The sequence below is a fragment of the Astatotilapia calliptera genome, chromosome 9 (genome assembly GCF_964374335.1).
Source record: "Astatotilapia calliptera chromosome 9, fAstCal68.1, whole genome shotgun sequence".
NCBI classification, from domain to species: Eukaryota; Metazoa; Chordata; class Actinopteri; order Cichliformes; family Cichlidae; genus Astatotilapia; species Astatotilapia calliptera.
Window position 1 is genome coordinate 29,720,305 of NC_137430.1, and position 19,358 is coordinate 29,739,662.

At 40.5% G+C, this 19,358-nt stretch overlaps 1 protein-coding gene and 1 pseudogene across 2 annotated transcripts; both read right to left on the minus strand.

Moving 5' to 3' along the window:
- Positions 1-418: 418 nt before the first annotated feature.
- Positions 419-17,458, minus strand: LOC145431159 (uncharacterized). Its single transcript, XM_080306625.1, has 4 exons — positions 17,036-17,458; positions 8,006-8,111; positions 1,484-2,080; positions 419-1,158 (listed from the first exon to the last, which is right to left on the minus strand). The coding sequence occupies exons 2-4, from the start codon at positions 8,021-8,023 to the stop codon at positions 538-540; spliced, it is 1,236 nt and encodes a 411-aa protein (XP_080162751.1). The 5' UTR covers positions 8,024-8,111; positions 17,036-17,458; the 3' UTR covers positions 419-537.
- On the minus strand, positions 14,299-17,042 carry LOC145431157 (uncharacterized; annotated as a pseudogene). Its single transcript, XR_013911491.1, has 2 exons — positions 16,554-17,042; positions 14,299-15,860 (listed from the first exon to the last, which is right to left on the minus strand). The product of XR_013911491.1 is annotated as an uncharacterized LOC145431157 (transcript).
- Positions 17,459-19,358: the final 1,900 nt, after the last annotated feature.

Consider the following 19,358-nt stretch of genomic DNA (forward strand, 5'->3'; position numbering starts at 1 on the left):
TATCTGATTACATAATTATCTGATTACATAATTATCTGAGTAACTTGACCAGTGTTGGTCAAGTTACTTTTTTCAAGTAACTTGACCAACACTGGTCCCAACACTGTAAATGACTCATCATCATCATCTTTGTTTAGATGCAAGAAGAATCATATAGAAATGAAAAAGGTATAAATCTTCTGACCAAACCTGCTGGGACTGTGTGAGGTCCTGAGGCTAAGAGTAAGGATTTATCCACAGGAGAGCTGCGTTCTTACAAACCATCCCACTGTGTAAACCTGACATCTGTGGAACAGCTGAGCTGTATGATGTGTACAAGGACACAAAACATTATTTACCATCAGATCCCGAGCCCTCCATGTGTTAATCAAGAAACTGCTGCTGTGCTACATCCATAAATAATGAATAAATTAGGAGCTAAAACTAAAAGGACAGTTTATTTGTACCATCTTCATGTGAACACATTCAAGAACATCACAGATGAAAGAAACATTAAAAACTTCCACACTACATAAAGCAAGAAAAATAGTTTTTCTTTCACGTGGTTTCAGAAAAAACTGTCTCTTCAGATTCACTGTGATCCAGTGATGGGAGTGATTTCACCCCTGAGTGATCACGCTGATGTTTGCACAGAGCAGACAATGAGGTGAATGTTTTGGCACATTGGTAACAGTGAAACAGTTTATTAATAACGTGGGATCGTTTGTGTTCGGAGTATGAACTGAGATTCTTGAAGCTCTTGTCACACTGGTCACAGCTGTAGTTTCCTTCCATGTGTGTACGTTCGTGCCTGTTACGATGACCTGAATATGAGAAGCTTTTGTCACAGTGTCTGCACTTGTATGGTTTCTCTCCTGTGTGGACTCGTTTGTGTGATTTAAGCTCCCTTGCAGTGGTGAAGGATGACCCACACTGATCACAGAGGTGCTTTTTAACCCCACTGTGAATCAGTTCATGTTTTTTTAAGTCACCTGATGTGGTGAAGCTTCTCCCACATTCTTTGCAGTATTTCAGTTTGTCTCCAGTGTGTCTACGTTGATGTGTTTTTAGGTCAGCTTTCCAACTGAAAGTTTTTCCACAGAGGTCACAATGAAAGTCTTTCCCACCACCACAGTGATGACAGGGTTGAGAACTGGATCCATCTGTGTCGCTCTGCTTCTAAACAAAGACACAAAGACAGTGTAAGTCAGTCCTTCAACACTTTTATCCTGAACGTCGCCTGAAATAAAGAGCATCTCTGCAGACGTCCAATTACATTTGACTGTTTCAGTTAACACACTCAGTTTACTGGGCTGCAATAACTACAATACTACCACCATAATACTACAGTAATACTAAAATCATAACTGACATGAAAATCTGAATAATCACTCAGAGCTGCTTTTCCATGCAGTAGAATTGCTAACATGCTAACACAGTTTAATGAGCAGAGTTGTTCCAAACAGTCAGGATAAAATGACAAGATAACAATATAAATACATACCTCACAGTAACTGCACTTGTAGAGTCTCTTTCTGGTGTGGATCTGTTGGTGTCGTCTCAGGTAACGTGGAGCTTTAAAAGTCTTCTCACACAGGTCACATTTATAAGGTCGTCCCTCAGTGTGGGTAAACATGTGTTTTCGTAAGTTTGCGTCTGTTGTAAACTGTTTGCCACACTGTTCACAGCAGTACACATCATGTCTGGTGTGAATGCGTAGGTGTATATTTCGGTACCCTCTCTGGCTGAAAGTTTTTCCACAGATGTCACAGCTGTATGCCTTAATTCCAGAGTGGGTAACTAGATGGCTCTGTAAGCTGCTACTGTGAGTAAAAGCTCTGCCACACTGATCACAGCTGTACGCTTTAACTCCACTGTGGATGAGTTGGTGTGTTTTTAGGGAACGCTTCCAGGAAAAAGACTTTCCACACAAGTCACAGCTGAACGGTCTCTCTCCAGTGTGGATGACCTGATGCTGTTTCAGTGAACCCTTCAAAGTAAAACCCCTCCCACACTCGTCACAGGTGTGTTTTTTCTCTCCCTTTCTTCTGTGAGGTTTGTCGGCCTCCTGAGAGCGCTGACTTCTCGCTCCATGTTGGTCCTGCAGTGACAGAGATACAAACAGAGGCAGTGAGTGAAATGCAGTCGTGGAACAAACTCAACCTTCAAACTCCCTCCATTAACACTAGTTTTAAACCTGAAGGTGGAGTGTGGCACCAAACACCTTAAAGGTCTCTTATCCCCACCTGCTGGTAGTTCTAACACATTACATCCAACCTGCTGTTAAAAATAATTCATGACTGTTCAAACACTAAAATCATGCCCATTCCTCCTGATTGTACACACACACACACACACACACACACACACACACACACACACACACACACACACACACACACACACACACACACACACGTTGTTTGTAATACATATTTCTATCATTTGTATAGATTTATACATAATTATTCAGTGATAATAAATCCTATGTTTGTTTATTTGTTTATTCAAAAGGAACCCCATTAGCTTCCACAACAGGGCCCTATTTCAGGAAGCCGGTTTCGAAAACTGTGTGAGAAACGATACTCAGGGTTGAGTAACCCCGAACTGTCCAACTCGGAATATTCGGTTTCAGAAAGGCTGATAACAATTAGTTCAATCAACGCGGAGTTGCTTTAACCCCAAGTTAAGCGCGCACACGAGGATACATAAAGCCCTGATTATTGGAGCACAGATTAAGCGAGTCACCATGGAGACGGAGGGAAAGAAGGCGCGGTCAATGTATTTTACAGCGCTTGAGGCCGAAATTCTGATGGCAGCATATGCCGATAACATGCAGATTTTGCAGAAAAAAAGTAACACAGCCTCAGCTGCAAAAGAAAGGGAGCATGCATGGCAAAACATAGCCGACAGAGTCAATGCGTGAGTGTTAATTTAAACATTGATCTAGGGATTTCAACCCATTTAACACGTTATTTTATTATTTTATTATTTTTTATTTTATTTTTTATCTCATACATTTTATTTTGTGACGTGATGTGAGCGCAGGTGCAACCCAACAGGCCCCAAACGTTCCTGGCAGCAAGTAAAAATGAAATATAAAAATATAGTCCAAACAGGTGAGGTGTAATTGTATTATGAGCCATAGTGCTTGGTCTGTTTGTCCGATGTAAATCAATTGCAGTTAGAGGCTACATTAATTTCCCCTCTGTAAGCACTTATTGAAATTATCTGAGCACATTACAAGTACATATTTGCTTACTCTGTATGCTCAAATGTGACCCGTTATAGCCAACAGAAAAAAAAGTGGAGGCCCGGAAAACAGGTGGGGGTCCTCCACCACCACCACTCACAGAGGCTGAGCAGTTGGCTTCCACATTTGTGATAATGTTGGCAGCATCACATATGATCTTCACAGTGCAGAGAACATAAATTTGCATCCATTACTATAATGAAATAATTTGTTAGTTTGAAATGCTACGGGGAACTATGTACCTGTACATTAATGCTGTGGAAAGACTTCCTGTTCACATAGTCTCCTTCATTTACTGAAGGAGCAATGATTGGAATGTGAGTGCCATCTGTACAGCCAATCACGCCTGGGAACCGTGAAAATAAATGTAAAATTTAAGTAGTAGTTAAAATATCACCACATCATGAATTAAGTTTCGTTCATCCTGCTACCTGCAATTTTGTGGCATCCCTCTTTGATAAATCTTGTGGGTCTATGACCGGGGAACACCACAGACGAGTGCAGGAGACGTTTCAGTGCAACTGTAACATTCCTGACTGCGCGACAGACGGTAGCCTTGGAAACGTGCTCAGCGTCACCAATATTATACAGAAAGCTCCCATTTGCAAAAAACCGAAGTGCAATACAAATAATATGTACAGAACTGAGAGAATGTCCGCGATGTGTCACATGAGCAATATTAAGCCTGAGGATGTTATTCAAATGAATTATAGATTGTGCTGAAAAACGGTAACGTTCACACAGAAAATCATCAGGAAATGATAAAATGTCCAAACGCGCTCTAATCACTCTCTCCCGGCGGAGAGCTCTGCGGAGAATTTGGGCTTCAACATCTACTGGCTCTTCAAGGAAGGAGCACGCCATGTCTGACACTTCCTACAGTCAGGTTTCCGACAAAGAGGCGGAGAAGGTCAGGGTTAGTTGAAGTAAACCTGCTAGGGGGCAGGTTAGCTTCACGGAGTGTGTCGTCATAGTAACTCGCTCAGAATTAATCTAAACTCGCTTTGTGAAACCGAAAACCCAGAGTTTTTGTTAACTCAGGGTTTACTTACTCAGAGTTTGCACTAAACCGGCTTTCTGAAACAGGGCCCTGGTGTTGCTCGTCTTCCATCAAATACAATCACATAAAATATTATACAATAAAGTGGATTCAAGATATTCACATAATTTGGCTCTTACATCCACAGTGAGGTTTCACAATTAAAATATAAGCAATCAATAATAAATAATAATAATAATAATAACAATATCAATAACATTGAGGCACATTACACAAATTTCAAAAACAAATCATCTCTTACAATATTTACAACAACTAAAAGTTCTGTAAATCAGCTTTTAAATGTTCATTGAAGTTTTGAATAGTTGCTAATTCTCTAATTTTATAAGGCAATTTATTCCACCTGAAAGTTGCTCTAAATATAACAGTTTTACAAAAAGTTACTTTTAACTCGAGCATTTACTAAATTGCAGTTTGTTGAAAATCGTGTAATATCATTATGTATTTCATCTGGATACTGCAGCTGAGCAGAATAAATGTGGTGTGTTTAACAGAATTGCGTTCTTTATAACTACAAGTAAGCCATAGAATATTTTAGCCTGTACAGGTAGCCAAGAAAGCTGATAATGCATTTTATCGATATTAGTATTAGAGATGGCACGATGCCACTTTTTAATGCCCAATACTGATTCCGATATGATATGGATATCTGCCAATACCGATATGAATCCGATATAGCGTTTTTTGTAATCAATAAAACTGTTTTTTAAATAAATATCTTGCTGCATTTTGTATAAGTTCATACTCAAGTTTTAAAAACAAGACACTAAAGCTATTCCGTTATACCAAATGAGCCCTTTCCTCTACTCCCTCTTCACCCACGACTGCAGACCTGCCGATGGTTCTAACACAATCATTAAGTTTGCGGATGACACCACGGTGAGGCCGCCTACAGGGAGGAGGTGGTTCGTCTGGCTGAGTGGTGCGACACAAACAACCTGCTGCTTAACAGTGAGAAGACCAAGGAGCTCATCGTGGACTACAGGAGGAATGCTGACCCACATCCACCCATCTACATTAAGGGGACGGCTGTGGAGCGTGTGAGCAGCTTCAAGTTTCTTGGAGTCCACATCTCCGAGGATCTCATCTGGACAACCTGAACTGCTCTGAACTGCTCCGCCTCGGACCGGAAGGCGTTGCAGAGTGTTGTGAAAACTGCGCAGCGCATCGCCCGAGCACCACTTCCTGCCATAAAGGACATTTATAGGAAGCAGTGTCTGAAAAGGGCTGGGAAAATCATCAAAGGCCCCAGTCACCCATCACGTGGATTCTTCACCCTCCTGCCCTCTGGGAGGCGCTACAGGAGCCTCCGGACTAAGACCACCAGGAACCGGAACAGCTTCTTCCCCACAGCTGTCAGACTCCTGAACTCTGCCTCCTGACATCTGACCCATGTTAAACTCATGGACTGAACATACACACACACACAACCACCTACACACACACACATACAATGGACAACTGTACCCTCAAACACACAATAATAACATGGACTGAACCACCACTCACAACCACTAGCACTTTATACAGCCTCTGTAGAAGTTATCCACATATCTCAGTATCACTTATCTTAACTGCACCACTGCATAATTCTGTATAAATAATCATTCTGTAAAATACGATAATTTTTAATTCTACAACTGTTTATAACTTGCATATTTCTCATTTCTGTATAGCTGTATATCTCATATTTCTGTATAGTTTTTAATTTCATATTTCTGTATAGTTTTTCATATTTATATCCTGTTCATAGCTTGTACTCACCACAGCCTATACATACTTATAGTCATAGCATATTCATAACATACTTCATACCATGTACATTATAACATACCATAATAGACCCATTTCTGTAATATACTTACATATCTATATTATTGCTAATATATATTGTAATATATCTATATCATGGCTAAAGCACTTCTGGATGGAAGCAAACTGCATTTCGTTGCCCTGTACCTGTGCATGTGCAATGACAATAAAGTTTAATTCTATTCTATTCAAATATTTTATAGTTCAGCAACACACATCAATCTAATAAACTTAAACCTGCACCATCCTTCCTATTCTGGGATTTTAAAGAGTACTTAGCAGAAATATTAAGCAACCTAACTAACAGAGTTGCCAACTCCCAGCAAAAATCTCCCAGAACCACCCCCGCCCTCCACCTCATGATGCTTAATTGACATAATCAACTTTAATTTAATGCACGTGTACATCAAATGCACAGAAATAATCAATTATGTTTCTACAATAATTAAATAGATTCACCATCTTTCTTCAACAGAATTGCAGACTGCACAGATGGTACCTTCCCAAAGGAAAAAGGACTTTAGCTTACCAGGGTGTAAATTAGACTTAATAGTTACCATATACAGTAATGGATTTCTATACATTTAATCAGATGACCACTTTGGTTGTAAGATTCAGATAATTATTTATTAAAAGTTAGTCCTTTAAATGAAATAACAAAGAAAAGTATTTTTTGTGCCTCCCTTTACTTGTTAATGCCCTACCTGCCCCCTGGCAAAGCTTTGCTAGAGCCGCCCCTGCACAGTTACCAGCTGTCAGCTACTTAGAAAACATGAGAGAAGACGAGGCAGCTGCAGCTTAAGGACACAGACTAACTCCAGAGTCTTTTTTCCCCCATTCTAGCTGAAGTACGGGACAAATCGCTTCCTTTTCGCCTCAGTATGGAAGAGATTAAGATTAAAAATGCAGCGGTTTGGAAGCATGTAGTGAGGCTCCAAATGCTCCACCAGTTCCCTGACAGGTCTCGCAGACAACAGCCGCTCTATCGAGTGACACATACTTAAGCAAAGCTGGGTTACGCGAAGTAGGGCACTTTGTGAGGCGAGGATCGGTCCATTTTTAATTAGAATAGTATGAACATCTAATCTGGATGCCTTATTCTGGACTAACTGAAGTCTGTTAAGATCTGTCTTATTAGCTGCTGACAAATGATTGAACAATACTCCACATGAGACATTACTAGTGCATTAATGACATCTTTCAAAATTGAAGATTTGATACAGAAAGAGCATTTCATAGCCATAGCTATGCCTTGTCCCATTTTCTTAAAAACAGAGTCGATGTGCTGAGACCATGAAAGGTGGTGATTTATGGTAACACCGAGTTGCAGATCATTTGTGAAAACTAGAGATGTGAGGCAACTTTTCATCGAGCACAGAGCAGCTGGTGAAAATCAATAACATTTTAGTTTATCAATCAAAAGATCGAAAATTTATCGAAACCTGTTGGGTCTGAGTTTAGACCCAACAGGTTCAGTGAAGAAAAATGTCTGATTGTAACCTGAGGGTTTTTTACATTAAGAAAAAGGCAGCAAACATCAAACCAATTTAAGCCTAAACAGTAACACATGAACGTAGAGCAGGGCGATATGACAAAAAATATAACAGTGCAAATGCAAATTCCTCGGAGCAAATGTCGGCCAATTTCCACTGGAAATGCCTTTTGGTTAAACTGTCAGCAAGGAATTTGTATTTGCACTGTTAAATTTTTATATAACTTCAATACACAGAAAAAAACAGCTGTTTGTTTAAGTGAAAATACATTGATGGGACTTTTTTGCACTAATAAAGTTGTGGAGTTGTAAAGTATTTTGTCTCGCGTCAATTATATCGTTATCGCAAATTTTCAAATGTATATCGTGATAAATATTTTTGGTCATATCGCCCTGCTCTGTCTGTCACCTTCTGTGTTGAGCTCATTGTTTTCTCTGTAGTGGCTGAGCTGAGTCCAAGTAGCTGAAAATGTTCCTCTGCTGCTCCGTCAGACTCTTCTCCTCCTGCTGATCAGCTGGGACACAAAACAGATCTTTGTTAGGCTCCACACTGCACTGAAGAGTCAAAGTGTCTCATATGTTCACCTGACAAGTAAAAGAACACATTTTTGCTTCCCGAGGTGGGAAACTTGTTGGAAACAAACACAAAAGGTTTGAGCACCGATACAAAATTTAGCAGTATATATATTTATTTATTAGGGGTGCAACAATACACAAAATTCACGGTTCGGTTCGGTTCGATACTTTGGTGTCACGGTTCGATATTTTTTCGATACAAAATAAAATGTTCATGCCTTTTTAATTTGTCATTTATTAAAATTATAAATATATATTTTAACTCAAAAGTACAGCTTTTAAGTTTAACCCTAACCCTTGTGCGTGTTTTTTATTTTGACAGCGAATGCGCACCTGCGGACCACTTATGTGCAGCCCTGGTTATTTAGCTCGTCATATTGCAGCCACAGAAATTAAAAAAGCAGCAGGATATATGTAAAGTGCATAAAGTGCAGCTTTATGGTCCATGAAACCATAAAGCTGCACTTTCTTTTTGCCTTATAGTCTGATTTGTCATAACTTTTCCGTTTTGTGGTAAGCTTTTCTTTGGCTGTCACTTCTTCACCCTGACCTGTCTTATTTGGCTCAGCAGAACTAAAATATATATCCTGCTGCTTTTACACACACACTCACATAAGCTCAGCGATTCTCTGCGCGATCAACCTCTCACATGTTTAAGCTTGCTGCGGGAGATTTCACTTTCACACTTCACATATTTGCATAGTAAGCTAACGATTGATAAGACTATGTCAGAGGAATTGGTGCACAAATTATCATCACTCACAGATCAGTGCTGTCGCTCTCTATACACAGTTCACGCGATTGCAAAGTGAAAGCAAAAAAACAAGCGCAAATTCAAACGCGATTTCAATATGTCACATATTGACAGTGGCTCACCGATGCCAATGACATAATTACCCAGCTACATTTCCGAAAGAATGCAAAAGCATTGACATATATTTTTCCTTCCTACAATAGCCGGACGGGCAGGGCAGAGAGAGATTTTGGTAGCCCGACTGGAAAAATCGCTAGCCCCAGGACGTCGGGCTAGCGATTTTGCGAGCCCTGTATCTGATTGAAGAATCACTCATCTTTGGAAAAGAGAGTTTATTACAGAGAAATGGCTCTTTCCAAAATAAAAGCTATACTATCCGCTTCTTCTGGGCTATATTCTCAGCAGCATATTAAACATATCAGGTCCCCATAAGGCGAATCCTGTGCTAACGGCTGTCTAAATGACTCGGGTAAAGTTAGTAGCATGCTTGCTTTTGTCTGCTTCCACTTGTCTTTGCACTAGGATGATGTCGGCGTAAATGTGCAGTCATATTCGTTGTGTTCCCACTAGTGCTTTCAGGTTAACCTCGTTAAAATGACCTTAACGCCACAACACGGCAAATCTCCGTTAACGAGCTACCGCCGATCGCCCCGTGCGTTGGGCTAGACGGCCAACACGTTAACGAGCTAACTGCGCTAACACACTAGCTCCCATCCATGTAATTGAGTATTGTGTTAGTGGTGGGAACAGTCATACGGTTATTGTTCATGTGTCCAACAGCAGAGGGGAAGAAACTGTTCTTATGGCGAGAGGTTCTGGTGCGAATGGACCGGAGCCTCCTGCCTGAGGGGAGCAGGTCAAACAGACTGTGTCCAGGGTGAGAAGGGTCAGCTGAGATCCGAGCTGCACGCCCCAGTGTCCTGGAGGTGTACAGGTCCTGCAGAGATGGGAGTCTGCAGCCAATCACCTTCTCAGCAGAGCGCACAACACGCTGCAGTCTCTGTTTGTCCCTGATAGTGGCTCCAGCGTACCACACGGTGATGGAGGAGGTGAGGATGGACTCGATGATTGCAGTGTAGAATTGCATCATCGTCCGTGTTGGCAGGTTGAATTTCTTCAGCTGCCTCAGGAAGTACATCCTCTGCTGGGCTTTCTTAATGACGGAGGTGATGGTGGGCTCCCACTTCAGGTCCTGGGTGATGGTGGTACCCACGAAGCGGAATGAGTCCACAGAGGTGATGGGGGTGTCAGTCAGGATGATGGGGGGGAGTGGGGCTGTGTGCTTCCTGAAGTCCACAATAATCTCCACTGTCTTCTGGGCATTCAGCACCAGGTTGTTGTGGCTGCACCAGGACACCAGACGTTCAACCTCCCTCCTGTAGGCAGACTCATCTCCGTCCGAGATGAGTCCAATAACGGTGGTGTCATCTGCAAACTTGATTAGCTTGACAGACTGGTGGGTGGAGGTGCAGCACTTAGTTTACAGGGAGAAGAGCAGGGGAGAAAGAACACAGCCCTGAGGGGAGCCGGTGCTGATGGTCCGGGAGTCCGAGACATTCTTTCCCAGCCTCACATGCTGCTTCCTGTCCGTCAGGAAGTCAGTGATCCACCGGCAGATGGGAACAGGCACATTCATCTGGGAAAGCTTGCCTCGGAGATGGTCTGGAAGGATGGTATTGAAGGCAGAGCTGAAGTCCACAAACAGGATCCTGGCGTAGGTTCCTGGGGAGTCCAGATGCTGCAGGATGAAGTGTAGGGCCATGTTGATGGCGTCATCTACAGACCTGTTGGCTCTGTATGCAAACTGCAGGGGGTCCAGGAGGGGGGCCGTGAGGGTCTTGAGATAGGAGAGAACCAGGCGCTCAAAAGACTTCATGACCACAGATGTCAGAGCCACGGGTCTGTAGTCATTTAGTCCAGTGATCCTAGGTTTCTTGGGGACAGGGATTATGGTAGAGGACTTGAAGCAGGCAGGCACATGACATGCCTGCAGTGAGGAGTTGAAAATGCCAGAAAACACTGGGGCCAGCTCGTTTGCACAGTGTCTGAGGGTGGCAGGAGACACACCGTCTGGGCCGGGAGCTTTCCGAGCATTCAGACTCTTAAACTGCTTCCTCACACCTTCTTCATGAATATGAAGAGTTGTGGTGGGAGGAGGTGGTGTGAAATCCTCTTTTGTGTGGGGTGAGGAGGGGGGTGTTGTAGGTGAAGTGTTTGAAGGTGGTGATGGCTCTGTGGAGGGGGTAGAGGTGGGGGAATGAGTGTCCAAAGTGTCTCTATTGTTGGGGCCGTTGGAGGTGTGAAGGCTGCCTGATGGCTCGTCAAAACGGCAGTAGAAGTCGTTAAGGGTGTTGGCTAAGAGCAAGTCATCAGTGGAGTGGGGGGTTTTAGGCTTGTAGTTGGTGATATTCCTAAAACCTTTCCACACAGAGGCCGAGTCATTCTCTGAGATCTGCTGCTGCATCTTCTCAGAGTGCTGATGTTTAGCAACGTCCACTTCTTTAGTGAACCTGTACTTGGCCGCAGCAGATGAAAGCCCTCCAGCTTGAGCGCGCTGTCCGGGATGTCCTCAGAGAGCCACGACTCCGTAAAACGTAAGACACAGGAGGAGGCAAAGTCTCTGTTCATGCTTCTCATCAGGGCCAGCTCGTCTATTTTATTCCTGAGTGAGCGTACATTGGAAAGGAAGATCCCAGCAAGAGCAGTTCGCAGTCCACGGCTCGCTTACCTCTCTTTCGGCGTCTCACTTTCCTGATCAGAGTCTGCAGTAAATCTGCCGCAGATGCGACAAATATTGGAAGTAAATCCACAGGTGTTGTAGTCCTGTAGTTAAGAAGCTCTTCTCTGGTGTAAGAATATCCAGAGGAGTGCCCAGACACAGAAGTTATGCACAAAAACAAAACAGAAGTAACGCACTGAAGCACCAGGGCATCCATACGCGGCGCCATCTTGGATCTTGAATCATATATATATATATATATATATATATATATATATATATATATATATATATATATATATGTCCCGGGGCTAGCGATTTTTCCAGTTGGGCTACCAAAATCTATCTCTGCCCTGCCCGTCGGCCTATCGTAGGAAGGAAAAATATATGTCAATGCTTTTGCATTCTTTCAGAAATGTAGCTGGGTAATTATGTCATTGGCATCGGTGAGCCACTGTCAATATGTGACATATTGAAATCGCATTTGAATTTGCGCTTGTTTTTTGCTTTCACTTTGCAATCGCGCGAACTGTGTATAGAGAGCGACAGCACTGATTGGTGAGTGATGATAATTTGCGCACCAATTCCTCTGACATCGTCTTATTAATCGTTAGCTTACTATGCAAACATGACAAGTGAAATCTCCCGCAGCTTAAACATGTGAGAGGTTGATCGCGCAGAGAATCGCTGAGCTTATGTGAGTGTGTGTGTAAAAGCAGCAGGATTTATATTTTAGTTCTGCTGAACCAAATAAGACAGGTCAGGGTGAAGAAGTGACAGCCAAAGAAAAGCTTACCACAAAACGGAGAAGTTATGACAAATCAGACTATAAGGCAAAAAGAAAGTGCAGCTTTATGGTTTCATGGACAAAATAATTTCTGTGGCTGCAATATGACGAGCTAAATAACCAGGGCTGCACATAAGTGGTCCGCAGGTGCTGTCAAAATAAAAAACGCGCACAAGATAAGAAGTTGCAACGCGTGTTTGCGTACATAAGATTTTCAGGAGGAGGACAGACATATGTTTAGAACTCTTACAGATGTTGAAGAAGCTCCTTTAAGCAATTACTGTGATATTCCTCCAACTCTAGTAAAGTGGTCAGTGTAACCGTTCTCCCAGGCGGAATTATAAAGGGAAGTGTCCAGGCATCCATGAAAAAGAAGATTTACAATGTTGAGGTGAGCTAGGAGTACCGGTAAGCTAGCTAGCCGACGATTAAACATGAGATATTCTGTATTCTGGTGTATTTCATAAAGCACACACACGTACAGCAATGCTATAACAGTGGAGGTAAACAAAGATGGAAATCTACATAACATGGAGGTTTTGGAGAGTTAGTAATGTTAGCCTAGTACCAGTTATATTAGCCTAGTTAACCTAGTACCAGTACACAGAGCAGCGCTGCAAGTGTTTGTTAGAATGTTTAGGGTAAGCATTAACTTTCTTTCAATGTAGGTGCATGTTGAGGGTCAGTCAGTCAGGTTCAGCTCCTGTGAGTGCCCGATTGGCAATGATAAGTGCCATCATATGGCGGCATTGTTGATTTGGGTGAAGAAGAATGTTTCTTGCACTGACGTGGAATGTGTGTGGAAGAGGGTAAAATCATCCAAAGGAGAAGAAATTACTGCCAAGGGAGTGTCTGTGATGACACCATCAACAACACAAGGTCAGTTATTTATTTAAAATTTGCTCTTTGAATTAATTATAATTATAATAATTATTTTCTTAACTTTTTAAAAAGCATTGTGTTTTATATGCTAAAATTATTATTTATTTACCTGAATGCTCCCAGGTACTTTGATATTTACTTTAACATGTGGTATAAATTGTACATGTATGTAAACTCTTGTAAACTACATACATCAGACTGTTTGCCTCCACTGTCCCCACTTTATTATTTAAATGTATTTTATATACTCCGTACCTCACTTTGTCTATTCTGTGGTCAGAATTCCTTTATGACTAAGTTGTATTTTCATCCCCAAAGGCATGTGATTGGGGGATCCTTTGTGAGCCAAAGGCCAAGGAGCTGTACACTGACTGTACTGGTGCAGCTATCAAGGAGAGGGGACTGTTTTTATCTAACAGTAGCCTGCTTGGTGGTTCTCCTGATGGGACTGTCTCTAATGAGTGCATCATTGAGGTGAAATGCCCATGGTCAGCCAGAACCAAAACTGTATTGGAGGCTGCAGAAAGTAAGGACTTTTTCCTACAGCTGGATGAGGCAAGTGGTTCCCTGGTATTAAAAAAGAATCACAACTACTGGCATCAGATCCAGGGCAACTTCTATCTCACAGGGGCGAAAAGCTGTCACTTTATTGTTTGGACTCCATGTGACTTTTTCATCTTGCATGTGGATAGAGAACAAACTTGGGCTGTTAACACTGAATCTTTGGAAACGTTCTACCGGGAAGTTATTTTGCCCCATATTTTATCGCAGCTTTGAATTCATATCAGCATGAGTAATTTATCAGTCCAAATGTTTATAGTTAATTTTAAAACTATTTGTAAATATTTGTAAATTGTACATTTTTTGTCATTGTAACTTTGTAAATATATTCAGATAAATTTTTAAATTATATTAATTTTTGATTTGAAAAAATAATATGTTTTGGACAAACTGTTCCTGAAAATAAAGAGTAACACATGTATCTGGAATTCTTGATTTTAATTGAAAATGTTTAGCAAGAAAACTAGGCAGTAATCAGGAAGCTGGAATGGAATGAAAAATGTAACAAGCCATTGATAAAAACAGAGTAAAACATTTTACGAATCACAAATGAGACCATTCTCAATTTGAAACTATGCAACTAAGTTGTTTTTATGATGTAACATCCTAAGTATATACATAAAACAATCCAGAACACTTAGGAGTTATAAATAATAAAAGTAAACTTATTCAACAGTTGTATTTTCTGGTCCACAACTAGTTAGAAAATGACGCAATGTACTTTTACCTCTGAACTCTCACAGGTATAATTTATTCAATTTCACGGAGAATAGGTGTTTGTAAATTTGTAAGACACACACATGCTTTCAAGATCTTATTAATATTTTTTTTTAACTGATGTGGGATGTGATGCAAAATTGAGAAAAGTTTCAGTCTTTGAATGGAACGCTCTACATGTATTCTTGCACAGGAAATCTTCCTGTTGTTGTTCACTTCCTCCTGTGTGAATTGTCCGTTGGTGAGGAAGGACGGAATGTTCAGTGAGACCCCTTCTGGTAGGATGTCCCGAATTGTGAAGCCCTTATCTGCAATGACCATGTCACCTGGTTGTAGATGTTGCAGTACTCCACAGTCAGCTGTTATGGCCTTATCTGAGGCACTTCCACCGTACAAGTTGCTTACAAAGGTTATTACACCATTAGGAGCCACACCAATTAGAGCCTTTAGTGTGGTCCGTCCTTTGTACTGGCTGTACAAATGACTTTGTGTGTTAAGTCTCTCTGTGTTACAAACAGAAACTTCCGTGCAGTCAAGCACAATCCTGCAGTTAGGAAATGGTTGGAAGCAATCTGGCAGCGATGTTTGATTCTTGGCTCTCGAGGTAATGTTGTTTTCCAGCATGCCAACATACAAAATGTCATACAGTGCACTAACAATTGTTGTAAAAATATTAGTTACTGTGGCTCTGCTGCAGTTAAACCTTGTTGAAAGGTCTGCATGACCAAAATTAAGTTTGAGCTTCATCAGGGTTAGAAATAACTGGTCAATTAGGGGCATCATTTGGACAATCAGAATGATATTTAAGATCAAATCTGGAAAGAAGCACTTCTAAAAACAGGACAGAAGCAGCATCAGGCAATCCAGTATAGTACTGGACCCTTTCAGGATTGTCAGATATTTTACTGAATGAGAAAGTCTGCTTCTGCTTCTCTACTTGTTTTTTACGTTTTTCATTCTCTATTCTTAGCATGTCATTCTGAATCTCTAGCACCAGAAGACTTTTGGAAGAACTTGTGGAACTTGCAGTAGCTGTCTGTGTATCTGCATTGTTGGAATGATGTAGCTCATCTGATCTTTCACTCTGATTTTCACCAATAGCTGGGACCTGCTCTTTTTTCTTCTTTTTTCTAACAGGGTTGTGGTCATCTGGGAACTGAAAAGACTTCCTGTCGTTCCATGCAAATCTTGTTGGCCCCGCAGCTTTTCCTTGAGGGAAGCGCCAACTGCAGACTCTTGAGTTGCAGTTTGGGGTGAAGTTTTCACGTCTGTGGAAGTGTTTAAAAAGGCAGAGAGAAATTTCAGATCATACGGTAGCCCTCCATTAGTTATGATTAATAGAAAAAAATAGAGATAAATAATAGAGAGAAGCTTCTTTCATCCAGATGAGAGAAGCTTCAAGAAACTTAAAGAAGTCCAGATGCTTTTCTTTCCAAGCTCCTTGGACTACGATGACCTGGATGACTGGTCACAGACAGTGACCAGAATTATTCAAATCTTACACATCGTTGTACTAATTTGTTTTTAAGCTTACCAGAAAGATAAGTACTGGCAATTTTTGCTAGCTATTTGTTGGTTAGGTCTTTATTTTGGTAATTAACTGGCACATAGGCTGGGGATTGTAATGTATTTTCTTACATAGACATCACTTTTTGGACGTAACTTTTATTCCTCTGAGCGTCGAAAGCTAACTAAGGTTCATATATATAGTGAAGTGACCCTTAGCTCTCAATCTTTGCTTGGAGAAATAAAAAAGACTTCAAAAATGCAACAACGTCTTTGTAGTAAAAAAAACACAATAAAATCCATTGTCTATATAAGTAAAATTACTCGTAAAAGCCAGTTTGTCTTTTAGTAGCGGGTTTTAATTGTTCATCACTAGCTATATTAGCTAACTAAAGTAAGAGCCCACTTGCTCTTATCTTACAAATTTATTCATTCACTTACGAGTGGTAACATACCTTATCAACTTCAGCCACTTCCTCTTCTCTCTCTTTTCACAAGGAAACCAGTAAAATGACAGATTAGACTGTTGTTTTGAGCCAGATTGGTTAAAACAACGAGGAACACAGCATTGTGGCATATTGAACACGGGAGCGTTTAGGCCCGGAAGTAGGATTCATCGCGTCATCACTGAACGACCGGATACTGATGCTTGAGAGCGCGTGTGATGCAAGTATGTGTAGAGTGTTGAGCGCGTGATCAGTGGTGAGAAAAACAACTCACGAAACTTAACCTTTCTATACTCGTGGCTCACTTGCACTTCTAATATATTCGTTTGCACACTTACACACACCCAGCTGTGGTTTCCTGTTTTGCTGCACTCTGGAGAGCCTCGCCTTTAACGGTCTCCTCTCACAGAGAGCAACAGAAAACTTCATTCAGAAAACTTCGAAAAACTCGAGATTGACTGAACTCAGTTCAAAGTTACCTTGACACTTACCTTTAGATGTGAGAGGTAGCGATGGTCCGCTTGAAGCTGACGCTCCGGTGCGTGTGTCAAAAAGATTAACTGCTTCAGAAGCACTGTGTCGAGGCTTGATTCGTTTGGCCAGAGTCACGTGATTAGTGACGTCTGAAGTTTCATTTAGAACGTACATTTTTTTTTTTTTTTTAAAGTTTGACGAGCATCTTGACTTTTGGTCTTTGGATATTAACAGTCCTGGGTATGTGACTTCTTGTTTAACAGAAATGTTACAGATAGCATTTGCAGTGCAGTCTTTAATTGCTAGTAATTCACATTTTTTAGATTTAGACATAAACCAGATGCCTCAGAGAAATCACTAATAACACTAAGGGCTGGACGGATTTGATTTGCATTCTTCAAGAAGAGTGGTGTCATCAGCTAGCTGGCTGATGATGAGCTCCTTATCAGCTATGGTGATTCCTTGTAAAACAGGTCAAATCTTGGGGTGGAGTCTTAATCATTTTAATTGAGCTATTGCCATTCGTGTACAAGGTTTTGAAGCTTTACAGAAAAATTATCCAAAGCCAAATTTTTTTCAAAGAGTGGAAAATAAATTGATGTTCAATTGTATCAAAAGTTTGCAATGAGAACTGTTCGAGACCTAGTGTGGAAGATGTCCAAGGAGGCGAAGTTCTGCAAGGAGATGAAGATTCGGTTTAGAGAAGACTTTTGTAAGGAAGACAGAGAAGCCCGCAAACCTCTGTGGCCGAGAGTGGAGGAAGCGGATATGCTGTCATCGATGGTCGTCAAATCAAAGTATGAAAGAACTTCATAATGACCTAGATAAGAAGGTATAACTGTTCAACTAAATTTAAGCCGGTAACTTGCTCAATGGTCCTTAACTTTGACTGCATTTATTAGTTAATAGGAGGTAAAACGTTCCATTGCTCTCTCAAGCTATATTCAATGGTTCTTTCAATATTTTCTTTAAATGTTCGAGGTTTAAGAAATAACATAAAGCGTAAAGCGTTTTTTCTTTTTTGTAAGGAACAGCCTAACACTAATTGTTTTTTATTTCAAGAGACACACAGCAGTAAAGATGATCATATATTTTGGAGAAAGCAGTGGGGAAGCGATGATATTTATTTATCTCATGGTAACTCTCATTCAGCAGGAGTGGATATTTTTCTACATCGTTTTAATGGAAGAGTTATTGATCATAAGGTTGATAAGGAAGGTCATTTTAATGGTTAACATAGAGTCGGATGATACTAAGTACATTTTAGTAAATTTTTATGGGTTCAACAATAGAGCTGAAAACCGGAAATTAATTTCTGATTTGAAAAAAATGATAGAAGAATGGAAGATCATTTATTCAATAGAAAAAGTCGTTGTTGCAGGTGACTTTAATATGGCACCAGATGAAAAACTGGATAGATTTCCAACTAAATATAACTCTTCTCATTTTAACCAAATAATAATGGATTTCTCCTGCACCCTTAACCTAATCGAATAATAGGGTTATAGTCATCAATAAGAAGTCCTTATTTAAATCAGACTGGTATGATAGCGGTGTATGTTTTGTTGTTGATCTGCTTGATAAAAACGGAAACTTGCTATCTTATGAAGAATTTATTGATAAGTATAAAATTGACATTTCATTTAATAATTATAATAAGGTTTGTAAAGCACTACCCACACCGTTGTTAAATCTTATCGTAAATACTTATATATATAAGCTATATAAGTTTTTTATTCATGTATGTAAGTGGAAGAATGCCTCTCCTATGTTTACCGTCTTCTTGAATTACTTTTGTCAATATTTTAAGTCACTTAAGCTTATTTCAAATATGAATAAAAAACTGCTGTACTATACTGTAAAATCACAAAATACTTGCTATTCTAATTTTCCTGCCTGTGTCAAAAGGTCTATGTTCCTTATTACTTTACCCTAGAAACTTTTATTTTCTCCCTGTAAAGTTATAATGACTTGCTTCACCATCTCTATAATGTAAATTGTTACAATTCTAGTCTGTTTCCTTGACTTGTTTTGTATATGAAAATTTCTTTCAATAAAAAAAAAAAGTATTTCTGAGTTCGCGCCATTACCCCGATTCATAGCGGAAGCCGGTTTTTTACTTCTGCTTGCGCTGTTGTTGACAGTTGCAGGGTTACACCTTCACTGTTGATAAAGATTTCTCTGACTGCAGTTTCTTTTACCTGGAGTAAATGGCAACACATCGAAGGTGGATACACAGTAGAGATGTTTTAAAAAGCAGCGAGCACAGTTCAGTTGCAGTGCCTCACCCGTCACTTCTCACAGAGTGGATAGATGACATGAAACTATGGCCCGATGTTA

What these genes read in the sequence shown, in the direction of transcription:
- LOC145431159 (XM_080306625.1), bottom strand. An exon ending in ACAAGTGCAGTTACTGTGAG is followed by an intron (nt 1,159 to 1,483) that starts GTATGTATTTAT and finishes GTCTTTGTTTAG; the next exon opens with AAGCAGAGCGACACAGATGG.